At 41.9% G+C, this 23,006-nt stretch overlaps 1 protein-coding gene across 1 annotated transcript in view; it reads left to right on the top strand.

The window, feature by feature from the left end:
• Nucleotides 1–23,006, top strand: part of LOC115199107 (semaphorin-3aa) — a 64,024-nt gene that overhangs the window by 12,442 nt on the left and 28,576 nt on the right. Inside the window, exons 2-3 of the mRNA XM_029761676.1 lie at nucleotides 13,299–13,459; nucleotides 16,380–16,442. Coding sequence (XP_029617536.1) covers nucleotides 13,299–13,459; nucleotides 16,380–16,442 — 224 coding nt within the window. The remainder of the gene's footprint in view (nucleotides 1–13,298; nucleotides 13,460–16,379; nucleotides 16,443–23,006) is intronic.

The following is a 23,006-nucleotide window of genomic DNA, read 5'->3' as shown; positions in this document are numbered from 1 at the left end:
AAGGATGAACCAGACTTGAGGAGGTCTAAAAAAAGGAGGTCTTGGCTGATTTCTTTAGATTTTCCCATGATGCCAAGCAAAGAAGCACTGAGTTTGAAGGTAGGCCTTGAAATACATTCACAGGTACACCTCCAATTGACTGAAATTATGTCAATTAGCCTATCAGAAACCTTTGAAAGCCATGACATAATTTTCTGGAATTTTCCAAACTGTTTAAAGGCACAGTTAACTCAGTGTATATAAACTTCTGACCCACTAGAATTGTGATACAGTGAATTATAAGTGAAATAATCTGTCTGTAAACAATTGTTGGTTACTCTAAGAAATAGCTACCACTATGGAGAAATCATAAAGGATGGTTACTCTCTAAGGAATAGCTACCACTATGGAGAAATCATAAAGGATGGTTACTCTCTAAGAAATACCTACCACTATGGAGAAATCATAAAGGATGGTTACTCTAAGAAATAGCTACCACTATGGAGAAATCATACAGGATGGTTACTCTCTAAGGAATAGCTACCACTATGGAGAAATCATAAAGGATGGTTACTCTCTAAGGAATAGCAACCACTATGGAGAAATCATACAGGATGGTTACTCTCTAGCTACCACTATGGAGAAATCATACAGGATGGTTAATCTCTAAGGAATAGCTACCACTATAGAGAAATCATACAGGATGGTTACTCTCTAAGGAATAGCTACCACTATGGAGAAATCATACAGGATGGTTACTCTCTAAGGAATAGCTACCACTATGGAGAAATCATAAAGGATGGTTACTCTCTAAGGAATAGCAACCACTATGGAGAAATCATACAGGATGGTTACTCTCTAGCTACCACTATGGAGAAATCATACAGGATGGTTACTCTCTAAGAAATAGCTACCACTATGGAGAAATCATACAGGATGGTTACTCTAAGGAATAGCTACCACTATGGAGAAATCATACAGGATGGTTAATCTCTAAGGAATAGCTACCACTATGGAGAAATCATACAGGATGGTTACTCTCTAAGGAATACCTACCACTATGGAGAAATCATACAGGATGGTTACTCTAAGGAATAGCTACCACTATGGAGAAATCATACAGGATGGTTAATCTCTAAGGAATACCTACCACTATGGAGAAATCATACAGGATGGTTACTCTCTAAGGAATAGCTACCACTATGGAGAAATCTTACAGGATGGTTACTCTCTAAGGAATAGCTACCACTATGGAGAAATCATACAGGATGGTTACTCTCTAAGGAATAGCAACCACTATGGAGAAATCATACAGGATGGTTACTCTCTAAGGAATAGCTACCACTATGGAGAAATCATACAGGATGGTTACTCTCTAAGGAATACCTACCACTATGGAGAAATCATACAGGATGGTTACTCTAAGGAATAGCTACCACTATGGAGAAATCATACAGGATGGTTAATCTCTAAGGAATACCTACCACTATGGAGAAATCATACAGGATGGTTACTCTCTAAGGAATAGCTACCACTATGGAGAAATCATACAGGATGGTTACTCTCTAAGGAATACCTACCACTATGGAGAAATCATACAGGATGGTTACTCTCTAAGGAATAGCTACCACTATGGAGAAATCATCCAGGATGGTTACGCTCTAAGGAATAGCTACCACCATGTAGAAATCATACAGGATGGTTACTCTCTAAGGAATACCTACCACTATGGAGAAATCATACAGGATGGTTACTCTCTAAGGAATAGCTACCACTATGGAGAAATCATACAGGATGGCTACTCTCTAAGGAATACCTACCACTATGGAGAAATCATACAGGATGGTTACTCTCTAAGGAATACCTACCACTATGGAGAAATCATACAGGATGGTTACTCTCTAAGGAATAGCTACCACTATGGAGAAATCATACAGGATGGTTACTCTCTAAGGAATAGCAACCACTATGGAGAAATCTTACAGGATGGTTACTCTCTAAGGAATAGCTACCACTATGGAGAAATCATACAGGATGGTTACTCTCTAAGGAATAGCTACCACCATGGAGGAATCATACAGGATGGTTACTCTAAGGAATAGCTACCACTATGGAGAAATCATACAGGATGGTTACTCTCTAAGGAATAGCTACCACTATGGAGAAATCATACAGGATGGTTACTCTCTAGCTACCACTATGGAGAAATCATACAGGATGGTTACTCTCTAAGGAATAGCTACCACTATGGAGAAATCATACTGGATGGTTACTCTCTAAGGAATAGCTACCACTATGGAGAAATCATACAGGATGGTTACTCTCTAAGGAATACCTACCACCATGGAGAAATCATACAGGATGGTTACTCTCTAAGGAATAGCTACCACCATGGAGAAATCTTACAGGATGGTTACTCTGTAAGGAATACCTACCACTATGGAGAAATCATACAGGATGGTTACTCTCTAAGGAATACCTACCACTATGGAGAAATCATACAGGATGGTTACTCTAAGGAATAGCTACCACTATGGAGAAATCATACAGGATGGTTACTCTCTAAGGAATAGCAACCACTATGGAGAAACCATACAGGATGGTTAATCTCTAAGGAATACCTACCACTATGGAGAAATCATACAGGATGGCTACTCTCTAAGGAATAGCAACCACTATGGAGAAACCATACAGGATGGTTAATCTCTAAGGAATACCTACCACTATGGAGAAATCATACAGGATGGTTACTCTCTAAGAAATAGCTACCACTATGGAGAAATCTTACAGGATGGTTACTCTCTAAGGAATAGCTACCACTATGGAGAAATCATACAGGATGGTTACTCTCTAGCTACCACTATGGAGAAATCATACAGGATGGCTACTCTCTAAGGAATACCTACCACTATGGAGAAATCATACAGGATGGTTACTCTCTAAGGAATAGCTACCACTATGGAGAAATCATACAGGATGGTTACTCTCTAGCTACCACTATGGAGAAATCATACAGGATGGCTACTCTCTAAGGAATAGCTACCACTATGGAGAAATCTTACAGGATGGTTACTCTCTAAGGAATACCTACCACTATGGAGAAATCATACAGGATGGTTACTCTCTAAGGAATACCTACCACTATGGAGAAATCATACAGGATGGTTACTCTCTAAGGAATAGCCACCACTATGGAGAAATCATACAGGATGGTTACTCTCTAAGGAATAGCAACCACTATGGAGAAATCATACAGGATGGTTACTCTCTAAGGAATAGCTACCACTATGGAGAAATCAAGGCTATAATGATTGGTTCAGTTTTAAAGAAAAAGTGTGTCAAACCATGCATAAGTACAGTAGAGTGACCTCAGAATCCAACCAGGTGCATGAAATGGAGAACCAACTGAATGTGCATGAAACATTCATCCAGATGTTCTGTCCAATGGAACACTTTGAAGTGTCTAAACCCTCAACAGTCCTTGGGTTTAGACATTAATAGTTCCTGTGTTTAAATGGTGTGTCAGTGTCACTAAGGGCAAGACACCTGTATTTCAAGTTCCTGTTTACACTCGCAGCCGTTTTCAATGCCTGTCAATCGTTGTCTCGGATTAATCCATCGGTTTTGGACGTTTCTGTTATAGTAACCGTTACTGCGGCAACCTGCCACACACACCAGCAGCTGCAAAAGAGGGAGAAGAAGTGCAGAAAAAGGAGGAAGGAGAAGAGAAGCCAAGCATCAAGGCTTGTGGATATCCCAGGGCTTAATTAAGATAACATTCAAAAAATGTGTTGCTCTAAGCCTCCCCCACCTTTCCATCGAAATGCGTCCACCACCTGTGCTTGCTCTGCAGCGGAGGTCGGCGTGAGAGCGTTGACAAAACCACACAGAGAATGGAGTGAGAGAAAGAGAGAGACAGAGATGGATGCCAAACCAGACTGTTGGTGTTGGGTGGGAGAAGGGCGTTTTTCTTTTCCAAAGTCTGCTATTGTTCTTTGAAAGATAAACAGGTAGCTCCCAAATCATCTGCAAGATCTGTTCAGATTTATCTTCAATCTCTTCCTCTCTCTCCATACACTCTCCGCACGCAACACACACAGGCATGCACACACACATGTTCACACCCCAACCTCCCACACACACACACACACACACACACACACACACACACACACACACACACACACACACACACACACACACACACACAAAGCTCCCACAAACACACACACACACACCCCAATCTCACACAACATACACACACACACACACACACACACACACACAAACACACTAGTTGTTCTATCCTCGTGGGGACCTAAAATTGATGTACATTCAAAATCCTATTTTCCCTAACCCCTAACCTTAAACTTAACCCAAACTTTAACCCCTAAACCTAACCCTAACGCCTAAACCTAACCCCTAACCCTAATTGTAACCCAAACCCTAATTGTAACCCTAAATCTAACCCCTAAGCTTAAAATAGCCATTTTCCTCATGGGGAAAATGGTTCTCCACAAGGGAGAATTTTCCTTGTTTTACTATCCTTGTGGGGACTTCTGGGGATTTCAGGTCCCCACGAAGATAGAAGAACAAGACCACACACACACATCGACATACACTCCTCCTGTCAACCCCATCCAGGAAACAGAAAGCTATGCCAACAGATCTGGGATGTCACTAGTTACCACAGCCACAATGTCAGAAAGCCCACTTACTCAACTATTCAGATGAGGGAGTGTAATGACACGTACGCCGTCTCCAAAGGCCCGCCTCCCTGTCTAATCAGATGAGGGAGTGTGATGATGCGCATTAAGTTTCACGGGAAACACCTAATTTTTTTGAAATGGCGAATCGAGTTCAAGTTTGAGGATCAAATAACTAAATACAGTGGGGGAAAAAAGTATTTGATCCCCTGCTGATTTTGTACGTTTGCCCACTTACAAAGAAATGATCCGTCTATAATTTTAATGGTTGGTTTATATGAACAGTGAGAGATAGAATAACAACAAAAATGTTATAAAATGATTTGCATTTTAATGAGGGAAATAAGTATTTGACCCCTCTGCAAAACATGACTTAGTACTTGGTGGCAAAACCCTTGTTGGCAATCACAGAGGTCAGACGTTTCTTGTAGTTGGCCACCAGGTTTGCACACATCTCAGGAGGGATTTTGTCCCACTCCTCTTTGCAGATCTTTTCCAAGTCATTAAGGTTTCGAGGCTGACGTTTGCCAACTCGAACCTTCAGCTCCCTCCACAGATTTTCTATGGGATTAAGGTCTGGAGACTGGCTAGGCCACTCCAGGACCTTAATGTGCTTCTTCTTGAGCTACTCCTTTGTTGCCTTGGCCGTGTGTTTTGGGTCATTGTCATGCTGGAATACCCATCCACGACCCATTTTCAATGCCCTGGCTGAGGGAAGGAGGTTCTCACCCAAGATATGACAGTACATGGCCCCGTCAAATGATGCGGTGAAGTTGTCCTGTCCCCTTAGCAGAAAAACACCCCCAAAGGATAATGTTTCCACCTCCATGTTTGACGGTGGAGATGTTGTTCTTGGGGTCATAGGCAGCATTCCTCCTCCTCCAAACACAGCGAGTTGAGTTGATGCCAAAGAGCTCCATTTTGGTCTCCTCTGACCACAACACTTCACCAGTTGTCCTCTGAATCATTCAGATGTTCATTGGCAAACTTCAGACGGGCATGTATATGTATTCTTGAGCAGGGGGACCTTGCGGGCGCTGCAGGATTTCAGTCCTTCACGGCGTAGTGTGTTACCAATTGTTTTGTTGCTGACAATGGTCCCAGCTGCCTTGAAATCATTGACAAGATCCTCCCGTGTAGTTCTGGGCTGATTCCTCACCGTTCTCATGATCATTGCAACCCCACGAGATTGCAAACCCACGAGCCCCAGGCCGAGGGATATTGACAGTTCTTTTATGTTTCTTCCATTTGCGAATAATCGCACCAAATGTTGTCACCTTCTCACCAAGCTGCTTGGCGATGGTCTTGTAGCCCATTCCAGCCTTGTGTAGGTCTACAATCTTGTCCCTGACATTCTTGGAGAGCTCTTTGGTCTTGGCCATGGTGGAGAGTTTGGAATTTGATTGATTGATTGCTTCTGTGGACATGTGTCTTTTTTACAGGTAACAAGCTGCGGTTAGGAGCACTAATCTCAGCTCATTACCTGTATAAAAGACACCTGGGAGCCAGAAATCTTTCTGATTGAGAGGGGGTCAAATACTTATTTCCCTCATTAAAATGCAAATCAATTTATAACATTTTTGACATGCGTTTTTCTGGATTTTTTTGTTGTTATTCTGTCTCTCACTGTTCAAATAAACCTACCATTAAAATTATAGACTGATCCTTTCTTTATCAATGGGCAAACATACAAAATCAGCAGGGGATCGAATACTTTTTTCCCCCACTTAGATGCTCAGCCTTTGGCAGTAAAAAAACAACTAATTTGGGAGAGTAAAAGTCTCCCATTCAATGGTTTTCCATTTCAGGTTGTGGGCACAAAGACGTATGGATGCCACCAGCGGAAAGACCGACTAACAAATGCCCAAGAGAAATATGCTTCTGAAATGAACAAGAAGTCCAAAGACAGATCACTATATTGTACTCTATATACTTTTACAACATTAATTTCATTTGAATCATTTTGAAGTGCTAACTAAAAATGTAATGTTCCTCAATAAAATGGAAGAAGATGGGACTTGAAACGGGTGTCCTGACTCTGTGGTCACTAAAGATCCCATGGTACTCATTGCAAGAGTCTGTCATGATGAGTACCATTTGATGTGTAATGTGTATATCAAACTGTATTCCTGTAACGCTTGTCGGAGAGAGGAGACCACAAGGTGCAACGTGGTAAGTGCTCATGATACATTTTATTATAACTCAGAACACTAAACAAAACAAACAAAGGAAAACGAACGTCACGTTCTGCAGGCTTTCACCGAGCTGTACAAAAACAGGAGGGAAAAAGGGCTGCCTAAGTATGATTCCCAATCAGAGACAACGATAGACAGCTGCCTCTGATTAGGAACCATACTCGGCTAAACACAAAGAAATAGAAAACATAGAATGCCCACCCCATGTCACACCCTGACCTAACCAAACAGAGAAAAACGGCTCTCTCAGGTCAGGGCGTGACAATTCCTATCATTTAATACTGTCTATAAAAGCACCATGCATGTAAATTGTATGAATAATGTACAATATATGTAACAAAATAGCTGATAAAAAAACTAAAATGTAAAACAAAGTTACTTTTGTCCTTCAAGGGGGAGGGGTGGATGGGCCAATAAAAGAAATACAAATATACTAATATACTATGTAAGTGGGGTTAGGGTTGAGAGTTTCCCCTTACACTATGAAGAGCTTCGGGTGTCTAGAAAAGTGCCATGTACTGTAAGTACAATCAATTATTATTATGATTGTTATGTATGTTATTATGTTTTGCTATGTTTTGCTTTAAGACCATGTCTTTGTACAGAGACGGAAACTGGTAGGACATGACAAAAAGGTGGACTGCAAGGCTATGTTAAGTTAAAGTTGCAGTATGTAAGTTTTTGGGTGACCCGACCAAATTCACATAGAAATGTGAGTTATAGATCCATCATTCTCTTGAAAGCAACTCCCTATTTCTATGCTTCTCGTTCTTAAGTTTAATTTTTGCATCTTATACTTTTGGTTTTGTACACCAGCTTCAAACAGCAGAAAATACAAATGTTTTGGTTATTGAAAAAATATTTCACAGCAGTCTAGATGGTACAATGATTCACTACACTATACTTGCTTGTTTAGTCACAAGCTGAAATTAGGCAAACTATTTTTTGCAACAAGGAAATGGAGTGATTTCTGCATATTGCAACTTTAAATTAATAAATGTAACAGGGCTGAAGTTTTCCATTTTAAAAATAAAAAAACTTCTTTTAACCTTTCTGTGAAACTGCACTTTTTACTTGCGGATTACTTGAAATAGAAAATTGATGCAGATATTGGAGTAAACCTATTTGGGGTTAAGACAAGTAACTGTGAGTAAGTGCAAACAATGTTAAGCTTGCAAGCTGAGTTTTAATAGGACATTTGATTACCAATTCGCATTTAGAACGGTTGGTTTTATTATTGTAGCTAATAAAAACCAAATCATTGACGGATCACAAGATAAAAGCATGTATCTCGTCTGCTCCTGCAAGCCGGTCGGCATACGTATCATCACAACTCCTCATCTGATCGATCGTTTCCCACGAACCGCCGGTATACAGGTCATCACACTCCCTCATCTGATTGGTCAAGTAGGCGGGCCTTCTGACTTTGTGGCTGTGGTAACTAGTGCCAACCACAGATCTGGCAGAGAGACAGGAAATGAAATGTTGAAAGAGGAAATGAGGCGATTTCAAACACAGGTAGTCTCTACTTCTGTTCGCCAGAAAACCTCTCTCCCACTACCAACACTCCCCAATAAACGCTGCTATTATTCCTATAACCTAGTGTTGCAAGTTTTTTGTGAAGTGCTTTTCTCCTGTTGGGCCTTACTTTTATGCTCGAGTCATTCAGATAAACATATATAAACATAATTGAATGTCTCGCCGCTTTCATGTTTGGTTATTCTGCCGTTGTGCTGAGTGTAGAGGGTGTAGGCAGCTGAAAGGCCTCTGTTTAGAGAATGGAAAGATGAAGTGCACTCTTCCTAACAATCACACTTGTGAATTCAATTTGGATAGTTTTTCCCCCAGAGGCTTTTAAAATAAAACAAGAGCCTGGTTATTTTCCATAATGGCGTACAATAGGGAGCGAATAATTTATTTGAATGAATCAGGAGTGTTTATCGGTTTCGAGGACGTACTTAATGCGAACACATGTCCACGCGTAGAAAGAGTGCTTGAACACATGGAGAGATGTGTGCCTGAGCAGGCACAGGTATACACACACACACACGGACGGACGGACGGACGGACAGACAGGTCTGTGGTCCAGATTCAGCCACACCTCCCTGTCTTCTGTGTGTGAGGGAGAGCAGGAGAACAGAGGATGTGTATGAAGAGAAGGAGGTTTGTATAAGTGAGTGTGTGAGATGGGCAGCAGAGAAAGGATATGTGTACGCACGTGTCTGAGTGAAAGACGTTATAAGGAGTGTGTGTTTGTGTGTGTTGGTGGTGTGTGTGTGTGTTTGTTCGAGTGAGAGTGTGGTGGTGCAGGCACAGAGTGTATGTGTGTGTGTGTGTTTGAGTGTTTGAGAGAGGTGGGAGTGTGGTGGTGTTTGAGAGAGGTGGTGGTGTGGGGAAGAGTGTGTGTGTGTTTGTGTTTGAGAGAGGTGGGAGTGTGGTGGTGTGGGGCAGAGTGTGTGTGTTTGAGAGAGGTGGGAGTGTGGTGGTGTGGGGCAGAGTGTGTGTGTTTGAGAGAGGTGGGAGTGTGGTGGTGTGGGTCAGAGTGTGTGTGTTTGAGAGAGGTGGGAGTGTGGTGGTGTGGGGCAGAGTGTGTGTGTTTGAGAGAGGTGGGAGTGTGGTGGTGTGGGGCAGAGTGTGTGTGTGCGGCGGAAACTGCTGAGTGGGCTCAGTGTTCCACTGGTTAATGCTGCCATTGCAGAAACACTGATTGGATTACAACTTAGTCTGGGAAGAGGAGTGTGCGTGCGTGCGTGCGCGCGCGCGTGTGTGTGTGTGTGTGTGTGTGTGTGTGTGTGTGTGTGTGCGCACGCGCGTAGAAAGACAGAGAGTATGTAATACATGCTAGTGTGTGTGTTTGGGGTTTGTGTGTGTGTTTGTAGAGTGTGTATATCTCTGTGTGTGTGTGACTGTACATCTGCTCCCTTGCATTTGTTTGAGAGAAAGGCCGTTGTGCTGTGTGTGTGCTGTGTGTGAACATGTCTCCAAACGAGCGTGTCCGTCTTTACCTCTTGGGTTCTTAGGTGTCTCGCCCCAGTTCCATCGGCCTCGCAGCCTTGGCGATCCTCAGCTACGATAAAGCCTCGCTCAGCCTACCATCCCAACTTGTCTTACTCTGAGAACACGACGTGTTGAAATATGTGGCATGTGTTTAATCTCCGGCCCATCTGGGGGAAACCTTTCGCGATGGATCTCCACGGCTGCCATTATGGAGAGAGCGTGCAAATTCCTGGCTCCAGAGTTCAACAGTCGCTCACTTTTAGAGGGCTTTTAAAGGGGCGGGAAGTGTCAGATCCAGAGCCAAAATGGCAGAGAGTATAGCTGCATACCTTTCTGTTCTGTTTTGAGATGAGCAGATCTCGTCTGCTCTTCCTATTTTTGTCTCTGTCCATTGTCTTGGTATATCCGTCTCGCTCTCTTTATCTGTTCTCTTGTCTCTCACAGTGGAGGCTGTTGAGGGGAGAACGGTCCATAATAATGGCCAGAACGGAGCAGATGGAATGACATCAAACACCTGGGAACCATGGAAACCATGTATTTGATATCATTCCACTGATTCCGCTCCAGTCATACCACAAGCCTGTCCTCCCCAATTAAGGTGCCACCAACCTCCTGTGGTCTCTCATAAGTTTCCCTCTTCCATACTCCTCTTTCACCCTCTCTTCCTCACCTTTTGTTTTTGAAGCAGAAGTTGTATTCAGGTTATCAGTGACAAACCATCTCCATTAAAAACCATCACAGTTCAATATGTGACTTATTAACTTCCATCTCTTCCCTTCCTCTCTGACCAACTCTCTCCATTTTCCCCTTTACTTACTGTATGTAATAGAAGTCCACCTCTTCAAGCATTACCTTCACTGTAAAGCACTTTTCCTTGTGCTCACTATAACTTGTTTCCTGTCCCGGGGCTGTCATAACTGATTGGTTGATTAGGAGTAAAGGGTTATCTGATAGCCACTGACGATGTCTCCAGACTCTGGATCAGTCAGCCAGTCTCTGTTTGTCTACTTGACATTTCTTCTCTGGTTGCATCTGCTCTAACTGTTGGAGAAGCTGTTAGATGACTGATGGACATGCATACAGAATTTCACACAGGTACTGTATAATGACATACCTATGAACTACACACACACACACACACAAACACACACACACACACACACACACACACACACACACACACACACACACACACACACACACACACACACACACACACACACACACACACACACACACACACACACACACACACAGGTTGCCATAAAGGCGATACAGACAGCACAATATCAGTACTGTAACACCAACCACTACACACGTCTTGAAAAGCCTCACATTCAGCCTTGAAGCGGCCCTAGTCGACCTAGATGAGCTGTGAGCTTCTTTATTGGGTGATCCACAGTCCCCCCTCATCCCTCTCTCTTCCCCTCCTCATCCCATTGGGAATACCATGGAACACTTGATATGGAGCGATGTTGACACAGACGAGAGGATCACTGACACCCCCCCCCCTCTCTTCTCCCTCTTCTCTCTATACACACAGATGTCCACGATCTTACCCACAATACCCGGGGAGAGTGGGCGCAGATGGCTTCTCTGGGGTTAAGGTTCCAAGTGGCATCCTATTCCCGACATAGTACACTAATGATGACTAGGACCCATAGAGCCCCGGTCAAAAGTAGTGCACTATGTAGGGTTAATAGTGTGCCATTTAGGGCGATATTCTAGCCGCCCGTCAATCAGGGCTCAGAGGAGATCACAGTCCAGACTGCCAGTGGGGACGGTGATGGAAGAGCTAGGGTGTTGCATGGTGCTGAGACATGGGTTTTTAATGTACCTGTAATTTCTGTACAGTCCATATGTCTACAGTATGTCCAGGTGTGTCCAGGAGTGTAGTCTGAATGGAAGCAGATACGTAGAAGGGCAGAATCCAACCCCCGAAAAACTGTTAGAGACGCATCAATTATTTATCATCATGCTCACTTATCTTAATCATTCTATTAGGTTTTCTAGGAACGTTTTTCAACCAGGTTGTTTGGTTGAGTAGCAATTCTGATTTGTATTGAGGAACCAGAGGCAAAAACATAGCAACACTGTTGTCTTCTGAGTTGGTTATTTTTGTTGGTGTAATGAAGGCTGGCTCGGCTTTATCTCAGCAGTCTCAACATGCTGTTACTACTGCATGTGTCATCAAAAGTTACCTTTGGTGAGAAACGTTTCAGAGGTTTGTCTCAGGTTGGAGGATGTTTCGTTGACCTGACAGGTTTATAGGAACTTACTGTCCTGCCTCCACCTGCTGTTTATCGCTATGCCTCTGCACTCACTGTACTACACATCTTAACTGACCACACACAGCCCTGTCCCGAATGCCTATAAATGATTCAGCCAATCACATGCTTGGGCAGCTTTTGCGCCATGCTGAGATTGGGTCACGCAGTGTCCACCTTAGAGGCCTCACGCCATGCCTGACCAGATCTGTGTGACATCCCAATGGACAGTTTTTGGTGAACCTTATTAGAAGTGTCTAGCTTGAGAAATTTGAACTCCCAGAACTGAAATTCTTCATCTGTCTATGTCACTTTACCAGGAACACAGTCATACAATACTCTGTTGTGCAACAATTCATTTGCTGTTGGTTATAACTGTAACATTGACTGTGGACATGCAGCGTACACGGGTGTCGTATGAATTGGACCAAAACGCAGCGGGAATATGTATACTCATCTTTTTTATTGAAGAAGGAAAACAAAATAAACACGTATACAAAACCAACGACAAAACAGTCCTGTAAGGCTACTAGGCTATACAAAGAACAACTACCCACAAATCCCATAGAAAAAAAACCTGCTAAATAGGACCTTCAATTAGAGGCAACGAGGAACAGCTGCCTCCAATTGAAGGTCAAAACAATAAACTAGACATAGAAAAACTAGAAAATAGAACATAGAAATACAAAACATAGAACACAACCCAAAAACCCCGACAACACAAAACAAACACACCCCTGCCACGTCCTGACCAAACTACAATAACAAATAACCTATTTTACTGGTCAGGACGTGACAGCGTATCTAAATTGAAGCTCTTTAGATATTTTTGTCTGTCTATTCTAGGCATGCTTAATTAATTCCTGTCACTTTCCCAAAACTCTCTGTATTTCCCAGAAATCCTGGTTGGGAGGTTCCTGGAATTATGAGAGAATAAGCTGGAAATCCAGGAATCCTCCAACCACGATTTCTGGAAAAGCAGGGAATTTGGGGAAAATTACTGGAACTGTTTAACCCTAGTCTGTCTTTCTGTCTGTCTACCCACCCACCCATCCATTCATCCATCTGTCCACCTTTCTTCCTCTTCCATCCATCCGTTTGTCTGTCTATCTGCTTTAGACTCACCCATGCTCTGTCCTCTGTGTGTGTTTCAGAGATGGTAGAGTCCAGTAACCTCATCACTTTCAACGGCCTCACCAACAGCTCCGGCTACGACACCTTCCTATTGGACGAGGAGAGAGGAAGACTGTTGGTGGGTGCCGAGGACCATGTCTTCTCCTTCGACTTGGTCAATCTCAACAGAGAGCACAAACAGGTAAGAGTCCTACTCTTCGACCGCACACAAGGTCAACGTTATGAAGACAACACAATGACCACACAGACCACACAAAAACAACATTTGCTCTATGGGTCTTGCATCAATACAGACATACAATGGACCGCTTATTCTCAATCCTTCCAGTAAAAGGCACATATAAATGAAATAAAATAAACCCACTTTTAAGGAGTGGATATTGATTCAGACAGGAGGTCCAGTGTATAGCCAAGCCGTCCATTTAGTAACTGCCAATGAAAACACATAATAGCAAATCTATGGAGCTATGGAAGGGACCTCACTGCCAAATCAAACTCTGAGCGAAGAAGACTTGGACCGCATTTCCCATAAATACTGGAAAGCTGAAAGCTGTCTGAACTTTCCTATGATGATCTGTATGAATAATTAGCAAAAGGAAGTGAGGATGCTTGAGTAATTAGAATGCACTTCTCAGCTGTATATGGCAGAGCTATGTATTTACATGTTTTTCATTGGGATGATTTTCCTCTGTGCAGATGGTTGGGGGACAGGAATATAATTGAATAAATGTAATTAAACCAGTTGGCGAGCCGGATTCCATTTGACTAGATCTGCATGATCAGGATTTAGGTTCACGTTATATCCAAACCTATCCTAATTGGACATTTGGATCTCTGAGTGCAGAGGTCATGCTCATTGACTAGTGAGCCCAGAGTATGATGCTGATTGGCTAGTGAACATGGTGTGTTCAAATTAAAAAACATCTTTGATTGAGCACCAGCCCTTTGTTATTCGAGACCCACTCTTGCTCCTCTCTCCATCTCTCTGGAGTCCATTACTGTGATTTCCTCCTTCCATCCCTTTCTCTCCATCTCTGTCTCTTTTTCCAGACAGGCCTGTTTATAATTCCATCAGTCCACCTGGAACAGGTTATAGGAGAGTTAAGAGTCTTTTTATCTGATTCTGACAGCTATCACAGACGTGGAGATTGATGTGAACAAGAAGCACTGAGGCACTGGAGAAACTACAAAGGCCCTTAAGTGCTGAAATACACACAAACACACACACACACACACACAAACACACACACACACACACACACACACACACACACACACACACACACACACAGTATGAATTGCAGAGGTTATTTAAATATAAGAGAATTACATAATTCTTTTGGGCCCTTGGCGCGGATGTGTTTTCCCTATTCAGATCTTTGATAATGCAGAGAAAGATAAGTGGAAAAGTGGTGATTTAGCAAATCTAATGCAATTACCCAGATGTGCACTGCAGGTCCCCTTGGTCTGACAGAACAGCTCAGCTGATCCTGAAGAGAGATACGCTATGAATAGAAGGATGTGTGTGTGTGCCCGCATGGTGTGTGTGCCCGCGTGGTGTGTGTGTGTGTGTGTGTGAGTGTGTGTGTTTGCTGGCAGGGCCCCAGCACACTATCTGTTTTTATAATTCAGGGGACACCGGTGGGACACACACACACAATCTGTTTCTATAATTCAGGGGACACTGGCAGGGCCCCAGCACACAATCTGTTTTTATAATTCAGGGGACACTGGCGGGACACACACACACAATCTGTTTTTATAATTCAGGGGACACTGGCGGGACACACACACACAATCTGTTTTTATAATTCAGGGGACACTGGCGGGACACACACACGATCTGTTTTTATAATTCAGGGGACACTGGCGGGACACACACACACAATCTGTTTTTATAATTCAGGGGACACTGGCGGGACACACACACGATCTGTTTTTATAATTCAGGGGACACTGACGGGACACACACACGATCTGTTTCTATAATTCAGGGGACACTGGCGGGACACACACACATGAATGTGACAGATGGTAAGACCATAAGGACCACCATCTTTAATTGAACGTCGTAAATGACCCTCCAAAGGGCCTCAGGAATGCTCTGGTTATTTAACGTTCAGGAGTGTAAAACTAAGCTTATACAGGGGGTTCCCAAATGTTTTTGAACCTGGGTCCACCTAAAGACTTGGGGGGGAATTCATTTTGACCCAGCAAGTGAATAAGACTAGGCCTGATGTTGCTAGCTAGGAGCCAGTCTAAACTGGTAGTGACTTACACTGTACTCCCTTTAAAGCTATCTGTCTCTTACTTCATTGTTCAAAACTCACTTCCCTTCAGCATAACAAGGTAGCAAGCTACGTGCAACACTTAACATACTCATCCAGAGGTTCAAACACTTTGGTGCAATGACAAATGTGTTGGACTATCATTTGCATGAACCTGGGTTAAATTCCTGGTTAGACTACCCCCTGAATGGACCCCAGAAAATTATTGTGCACTCCCTCTCTCTGGTTTTATATGATGACTCACTCTCTCTGTTCATATGACACATTCTCTCCTCTGTTCCTTAGTATACCACTCCCTCACTTTTAAATGATTTAGTTAAGAACACATTCTTATTTACAATGACAGCATACCAAAAGGCAAAAGGCCTCCTGCGGGGACGGGGGCCTGGGATTAAAACAAAAAAATACATACATTATAAATATAGGACAAAACACACATCACAACAAGAGAGACAACACAACACCACATAAAGAGAGACCTAAGACAACAACATAGCAAAGTAGCAACACATGACAACACAGCATGGTAGAAACACAACATGACAACAACATGGTAGCAACACAACATGGTAGCAGAACAAAACATGGTACAAACATTATTGGGCACAGTCAACAGCACAAAGGGCAAAAAGGTAGAGACAACAATACATCACACATAGCAGCCACAACTGTCAGTAAGAGTGTCCATGATTGAATCTTCGAATGAAGAGATTGAGATAAAACTCAATGATGTTGTTGTTAATAATCTCTCTCAATGACACATTCTCTCCTCTGTTCCGAATTATAACACTCCCTCTCTCCTCCTCTCCATAGATCGCATGGCCAGCCACGCCCTCAAAGCGTGACGAGTGCAAGTGGGCGGGGAAAGACCTCGGGGTAAGTTCTGCGAGTCACCTTATAACCACTTATGTCACTCTTATGTAGCCTGACACAATGGATTGATACATGTGGTGTATGTTACCTGCAGGCTATACTTTAACTTGTCAGCACACAGCTTATGCAGGGGAATGTAACTAGCATGTCTGACATGCTGTTAGTGTGTTACCATTAGTAACCTACGTAACTAGTATGTCTGACATGCTGTTAGTGTGTTACCATTAGCAACCTACGTAACTAGTATGTCTGACATGCTGTTAATGTGTTACCATTAGCAACCTACGTAACTAGTATGTCTGACATGCTGTTAGTGTGTTACCATTAGTAACCTACGTAACTAGTATGTTTGACATGCTGTTAGTGTGTTACCATTAGCAACCTACGTAACTAGTATGTCTGACATGCTGTTAGTGTGTTACCATTAGCAACCTAGGTAACTAGTATGTCTGACATGCTGTTAGTGTGTTACCATTAGTAACCTACGTAACTAATAAGTCTGACATGCTGTTAGTGTGTTACCATTACTAACCTACGTAACTAGCATGTCTGACATGCTGTTAGTGTGTTACCATTAGTAACCTACGTAACTAGTATGTCTGACATGCTGTTAGTGTGTTACCATTAGCAACCTACGTAACTAGTATGTCTGACATGCTGTTAGTGTGTTACCATTAGTAACCTACGTAACTAGTATGTTTGACATGCTGTTAGTGTGTTACCATTAGCAACCTACGTAACTAGTATGTCTGACATGCTGTTAGTGTGTTACCATTACTAACCTACGTCACTAGCATGTCTGACATGCTGTTAGTGTGTTACCATTAGTAACCTACGTAACTAGTATGTCTGACATGCTGTTAGTGTGTTACCATTACTAACCTACGTCACTAGCATGTCTGACATGCTGTTAGTGTGTTACCATTAGTAACCTACGTAACTAGTATGTCTGACATGCTGTTAGTGTGTTACCATTAGTAACCTACGTAACTAATATGTCTGACATGCTGTTAGTGTGTTACCATTAGTAACCTACGTAACTAGTATGTCTGACATGCTGTTAGTGTGTTACCATTAGTAACCTACGTAACTAGTATGTCTGACATGCTGTTAGTGTGTTACCATTACTAACCTACGTAACTAGCATGTCTGACATGCTGTTAGTGTGTTACCATTACTAACCTACGTAACTAGCATGTCTGACATGCTGTTAGTGTGTTACCATTACTAACCTACGTAACTAGCATGTCTGACATGCTGTTAGTGTGTTACCATTAGTAACCTACGTAACTAGCATGTCTGACATGCTGTTAGTGTGTTACCATTAGTAACCTACGTAACTAGTATGTCTGACATGTTGTTAGTGTGTTACCATTAGCAACCTACGTAACTAGTATGTCTGACATGCTGTTAGTGTGTTACCATTAGTAACCTACGTAACTAATAAGTCTGACATGCTGTTAGTGTGTTACCATTACTAACCTACGTAACTAGCATGTCTGACATGCTGTTAGTGTGTTACCATTAGTAACCTACGTAACTAGTATGTCTGACATGCTGTTAGTGTGTTACCATTAGCAACCTACGTAACTAGTATGTCTGACATGCTGTTAGTGTGTTACCATTAGTAACCTACGTAACTAGTATGTTTGACATGCTGTTAGTGTGTTACCATTAGCAACCTACGTAACTAGTATGTCTGACATGCTGTTAGTGTGTTACCATTAGTAACCTACGTAACTAGTATGTCTGACATGCTGTTAGTGTGTTACCATTAGCAACCTACGTAACTAGTATGTCTGACATGCTGTTAGTGTGTTACCATTAGCAACCTACGTAACTAGTATGTCTGACATGCTGTTAGTGTGTTACCATTAGTAACCTACGTAACTAGTATGTTTGACATGCTGTTAGTGTGTTACCATTAGCAACCTACGTAACTAGTATGTCTGACATGCTGTTAGTGTGTTACCATTTAGCAACCTACGTAACTAGTATGTCTGACATGCTGTTAGTGTGTTACCATTAGTAACCTACGTAACTAATAAGTCTGACATGCTGTTAGTGTGTTACCATTACTAACCTACGTAACTAGCATGTCTGACATGCTGTTAGTGTGTTACCATTAGTAACCTACGTAACTAGTATGTCTGACATGCTGTTAGTGTGTTACCATTAGCAACCTACGTAACTAGTATGTCTGACATGCTGTTAGTGTGTTACCATTAGTAACCTACGTAACTAGTATGTTTGACATGCTGTTAGTGTGTTACCATTAGCAACCTACGTAACTAGTATGTCTGACATGCTGTTAGTGTGTTACCATTACTAACCTACGTCACTAGCATGTCTGACATGCTGTTAGTGTGTTACCATTAGTAACCTACGTAACTAGTATGTCTGACATGCTGTTAGTGTGTTACCATTACTAACCTACGTCACTAGCATGTCTGACATGCTGTTAGTGTGTTACCATTAGTAACCTACGTAACTAGTATGTCTGACATGCTGTTAGTGTGTTACCATTAGTAACCTACGTAACTAATATGTCTGACATGCTGTTAGTGTGTTACCATTAGTAACCTACGTAACTAGTATGTCTGACATGCTGTTAGTGTGTTACCATTAGTAACCTACGTAACTAGTATGTCTGACATGCTGTTAGTGTGTTACCATTACTAACCTACGTAACTAGCATGTCTGACATGCTGTTAGTGTGTTACCATTACTAACCTACGTAACTAGCATGTCTGACATGCTGTTAGTGTGTTACCATTACTAACCTACGTAACTAGCATGTCTTGACATGCTGTTAGTGTGTTACCATTAGTAACCTACGTAACTAGTATGTCTGACATGCTGTTAGTGTGTTACCATTAGTAACCTACGTAACTAGTATGTCTGACATGTTGTTAGTGTGTTACCATTAGCAACCTACGTAACTAGTATGTCTGACATGCTGTTAGTGTGTTACCATTAGTAACCTACGTAACTAATAAGTCTGACATGCTGTTAGTGTGTTACCATTACTAACCTACGTAACTAGCATGTCTGACATGCTGTTAGTGTGTTACCATTAGTAACCTACGTAACTAGTATGTCTGACATGCTGTTAGTGTGTTACCATTACTAACCTACGTAACTAGCATGTCTGACATGCTGTTAGTGTGTTACCATTACTAACCTACGTAACTAGCATGTCTGACATGCTGTTAGTGTGTTACCATTACTAACCTACGTAACTAGCATGTCTGACATGCTGTTAGTGTGTTACCATTAGTAACCTACGTAACTAGCATGTCTGACATGCTGTTAGTGTGTTACCATTAGTAACCTACGTAACTAGTATGTCTGACATGTTGTTAGTGTGTTACCATTAGCAACCTACGTAACTAGTATGTCTGACATGCTGTTAGTGTGTTACCATTAGTAACCTACGTAACTAATAAGTCTGACATGCTGTTAGTGTGTTACCATTACTAACCTACGTAACTAGCATGTCTGACATGCTGTTAGTGTGTTACCATTAGTAACCTACGTAACTAGTATGTCTGACATGCTGTTAGTGTGTTACCATTAGCAACCTACGTAACTAGTATGTCTGACATGCTGTTAGTGTGTTACCATTAGTAACCTACGTAACTAGTATGTTTGACATGCTGTTAGTGTGTTACCATTAGCAACCTACGTAACTAGTATGTCTGACATGCTGTTAGTGTGTTACCATTAGTAACCTACGTAACTAGTATGTCTGACATGCTGTTAGTGTGTTACCATTAGCAACCTACGTAACTAGTATGTCTGACATGCTGTTAGTGTGTTACCATTAGCAACCTACGTAACTAGTATGTCTGACATGCTGTTAGTGTGTTACCATTAGTAACCTACGTAACTAGTATGTTTGACATGCTGTTAGTGTGTTACCATTAGCAACCTACGTAACTAGTATGTCTGACATGCTGTTAGTGTGTTACCATTTAGCAACCTACGTAACTAGTATGTCTGACATGCTGTTAGTGTGTTACCATTAGTAACCTACGTAACTAATAAGTCTGACATGCTGTTAGTGTGTTACCATTACTAACCTACGTAACTAGCATGTCTGACATGCTGTTAGTGTGTTACCATTAGTAACCTACGTAACTAGTATGTCTGACATGCTGTTAGTGTGTTACCATTAGCAACCTACGTAACTAGTATGTCTGACATGCTGTTAGTGTGTTACCATTAGTAACCTACGTAACTAGTATGTTTGACATGCTGTTAGTGTGTTACCATTAGCAACCTACGTAACTAGTATGTCTGACATGCTGTTAGTGTGTTACCATTACTAACCTACGTCACTAGCATGTCTGACATGCTGTTAGTGTGTTACCATTAGTAACCTACGTAACTAGTATGTCTGACATGCTGTTAGTGTGTTACCATTACTAACCTACGTCACTAGCATGTCTGACATGCTGTTAGTGTGTTACCATTAGTAACCTACGTAACTAGTATGTCTGACATGCTGTTAGTGTGTTACCATTAGTAACCTACGTAACTAATATGTCTGACATGCTGTTAGTGTGTTACCATTAGTAACCTACGTAACTAGTATGTCTGACATGCTGTTAGTGTGTTACCATTAGTAACCTACGTAACTAGTATGTCTGACATGCTGTTAGTGTGTTACCATTACTAACCTACGTAACTAGCATGTCTGACATGCTGTTAGTGTGTTACCATTACTAACCTACGTAACTAGCATGTCTGACATGCTGTTAGTGTGTTACCATTACTAACCTACGTAACTAGCATGTCTTGACATGCTGTTAGTGTGTTACCATTAGTAACCTACGTAACTAGTATGTCTGACATGCTGTTAGTGTGTTACCATTAGTAACCTACGTAACTAGTATGTCTGACATGTTGTTAGTGTGTTACCATTAGCAACCTACGTAACTAGTATGTCTGACATGCTGTTAGTGTGTTACCATTAGTAACCTACGTAACTAATAAGTCTGACATGCTGTTAGTGTGTTACCATTACTAACCTACGTAACTAGCATGTCTGACATGCTGTTAGTGTGTTACCATTAGTAACCTACGTAACTAGTATGTCTGACATGCTGTTAGTGTGTTACCATTAGCAACCTACGTAACTAGTATGTCTGACATGCTGTTAGTGTGTTACCATTAGTAACCTACGTAACTAGTATGTTTGACATGCTGTTAGTGTGTTACCATTAGCAACCTACGTAACTAGTATGTCTGACATGCTGTTAGTGTGTTACCATTACTAACCTACGTCACTAGCATGTCTGACATGCTGTTAGTGTGTTACCATTAGTAACCTACGTAACTAGTATGTCTGACATGCTGTTAGTGTGTTACCATTACTAACCTACGTCACTAGCATGTCTGACATGCTGTTAGTGTGTTACCATTAGTAACCTACGTAACTAGTATGTCTGACATGCTGTTAGTGTGTTACCATTAGTAACCTACGTCACTAGCATGTCTGACATGCTGTTAGTGTGTTACCATTAGTAACCTACGTAACTAGTATGTCTGACATGCTGTTAGTGTGTTACCATTAGTAACCTACGTAACTAGTATGTCTGACATGCTGTTAGTGTGTTACCATTAGTAACCTACGTAACTAGTATGGTTGACACAGTCCCGTGTGGCTCAGTTGGTAGAGCATGGTGTTTGCAACGCCAGGGATGTGAGTTCAATTCCCACGGGGGACCAGTATGAAAAAAATAAATAAATGTATGCATTCACTACTGTAAGTCGCTCTGGATAAGAGTGTCTGCTAAATGACTAAAATGTAAACATGTAAATGTAGTGTGTTACCATTAGCAACCTACGTAACTTGCATGTCTGACATGCTGTTAGTGTGTTACCATTAGTAACCTATGTAACTAATATGTCTGACATGTTGTTAGTGTGTTACCATTAGTAACCCATGTAACTAGCTTGTCTGACATGTTGTTAGTGTGTTACCTGTAACATTAATAACCCATAATAACCATTAATTATGAATAAACATTAATAATAATATTTTTCCACATCGTTTCAATGTTGTCAGATGGAAACATTTAGAAGATGTTTGTTGTGGAAATGATGTGGAAGCAACATTATAGCGACATTGATGCAAACTAGCATAGCTGTCGTTGCTAGTAGTTTCCATGACCTTGTGGTCCCCTGGAAGCGTTCCTTCCCCGCTGTGTGTGTTTGTTGGTTCAGAGGGCACACAACTCTCCTCTCGCTGTTGGCCTGTTGGCACGGCGGCAAGAACGCAGTACATCACATCACTCTATTTATTTATCTACCAATGTTCTGCATGCACAGCTGAACTCAGTGTGTGTGTCTGTGTGTTTGAGAGAGAGATGAAGTGAGTGTGTGTGGGTGTGCCGTCTGATTGTGTGCGTTATCTCAGAGAGAGAGAGAGACAGTCTGTGTGTTACTTATCAGATTGTGTGTGTTATCTCATGTGGGGTTTACACACAACCCTCGTGTTGTATCTGCTTCTAATTTCATGGCTGAGTGTACATGCAGTGCAGGGGAGGGGGCTCTAGG

This window comes from Salmo trutta, chromosome 8, assembly GCF_901001165.1.
Source record: "Salmo trutta chromosome 8, fSalTru1.1, whole genome shotgun sequence".
NCBI classification, from domain to species: Eukaryota; Metazoa; Chordata; class Actinopteri; order Salmoniformes; family Salmonidae; genus Salmo; species Salmo trutta.
The sequence above is the reverse complement of the archived record's forward strand: the minus strand, read 5'-3'. Positions and strand labels throughout refer to the sequence as shown.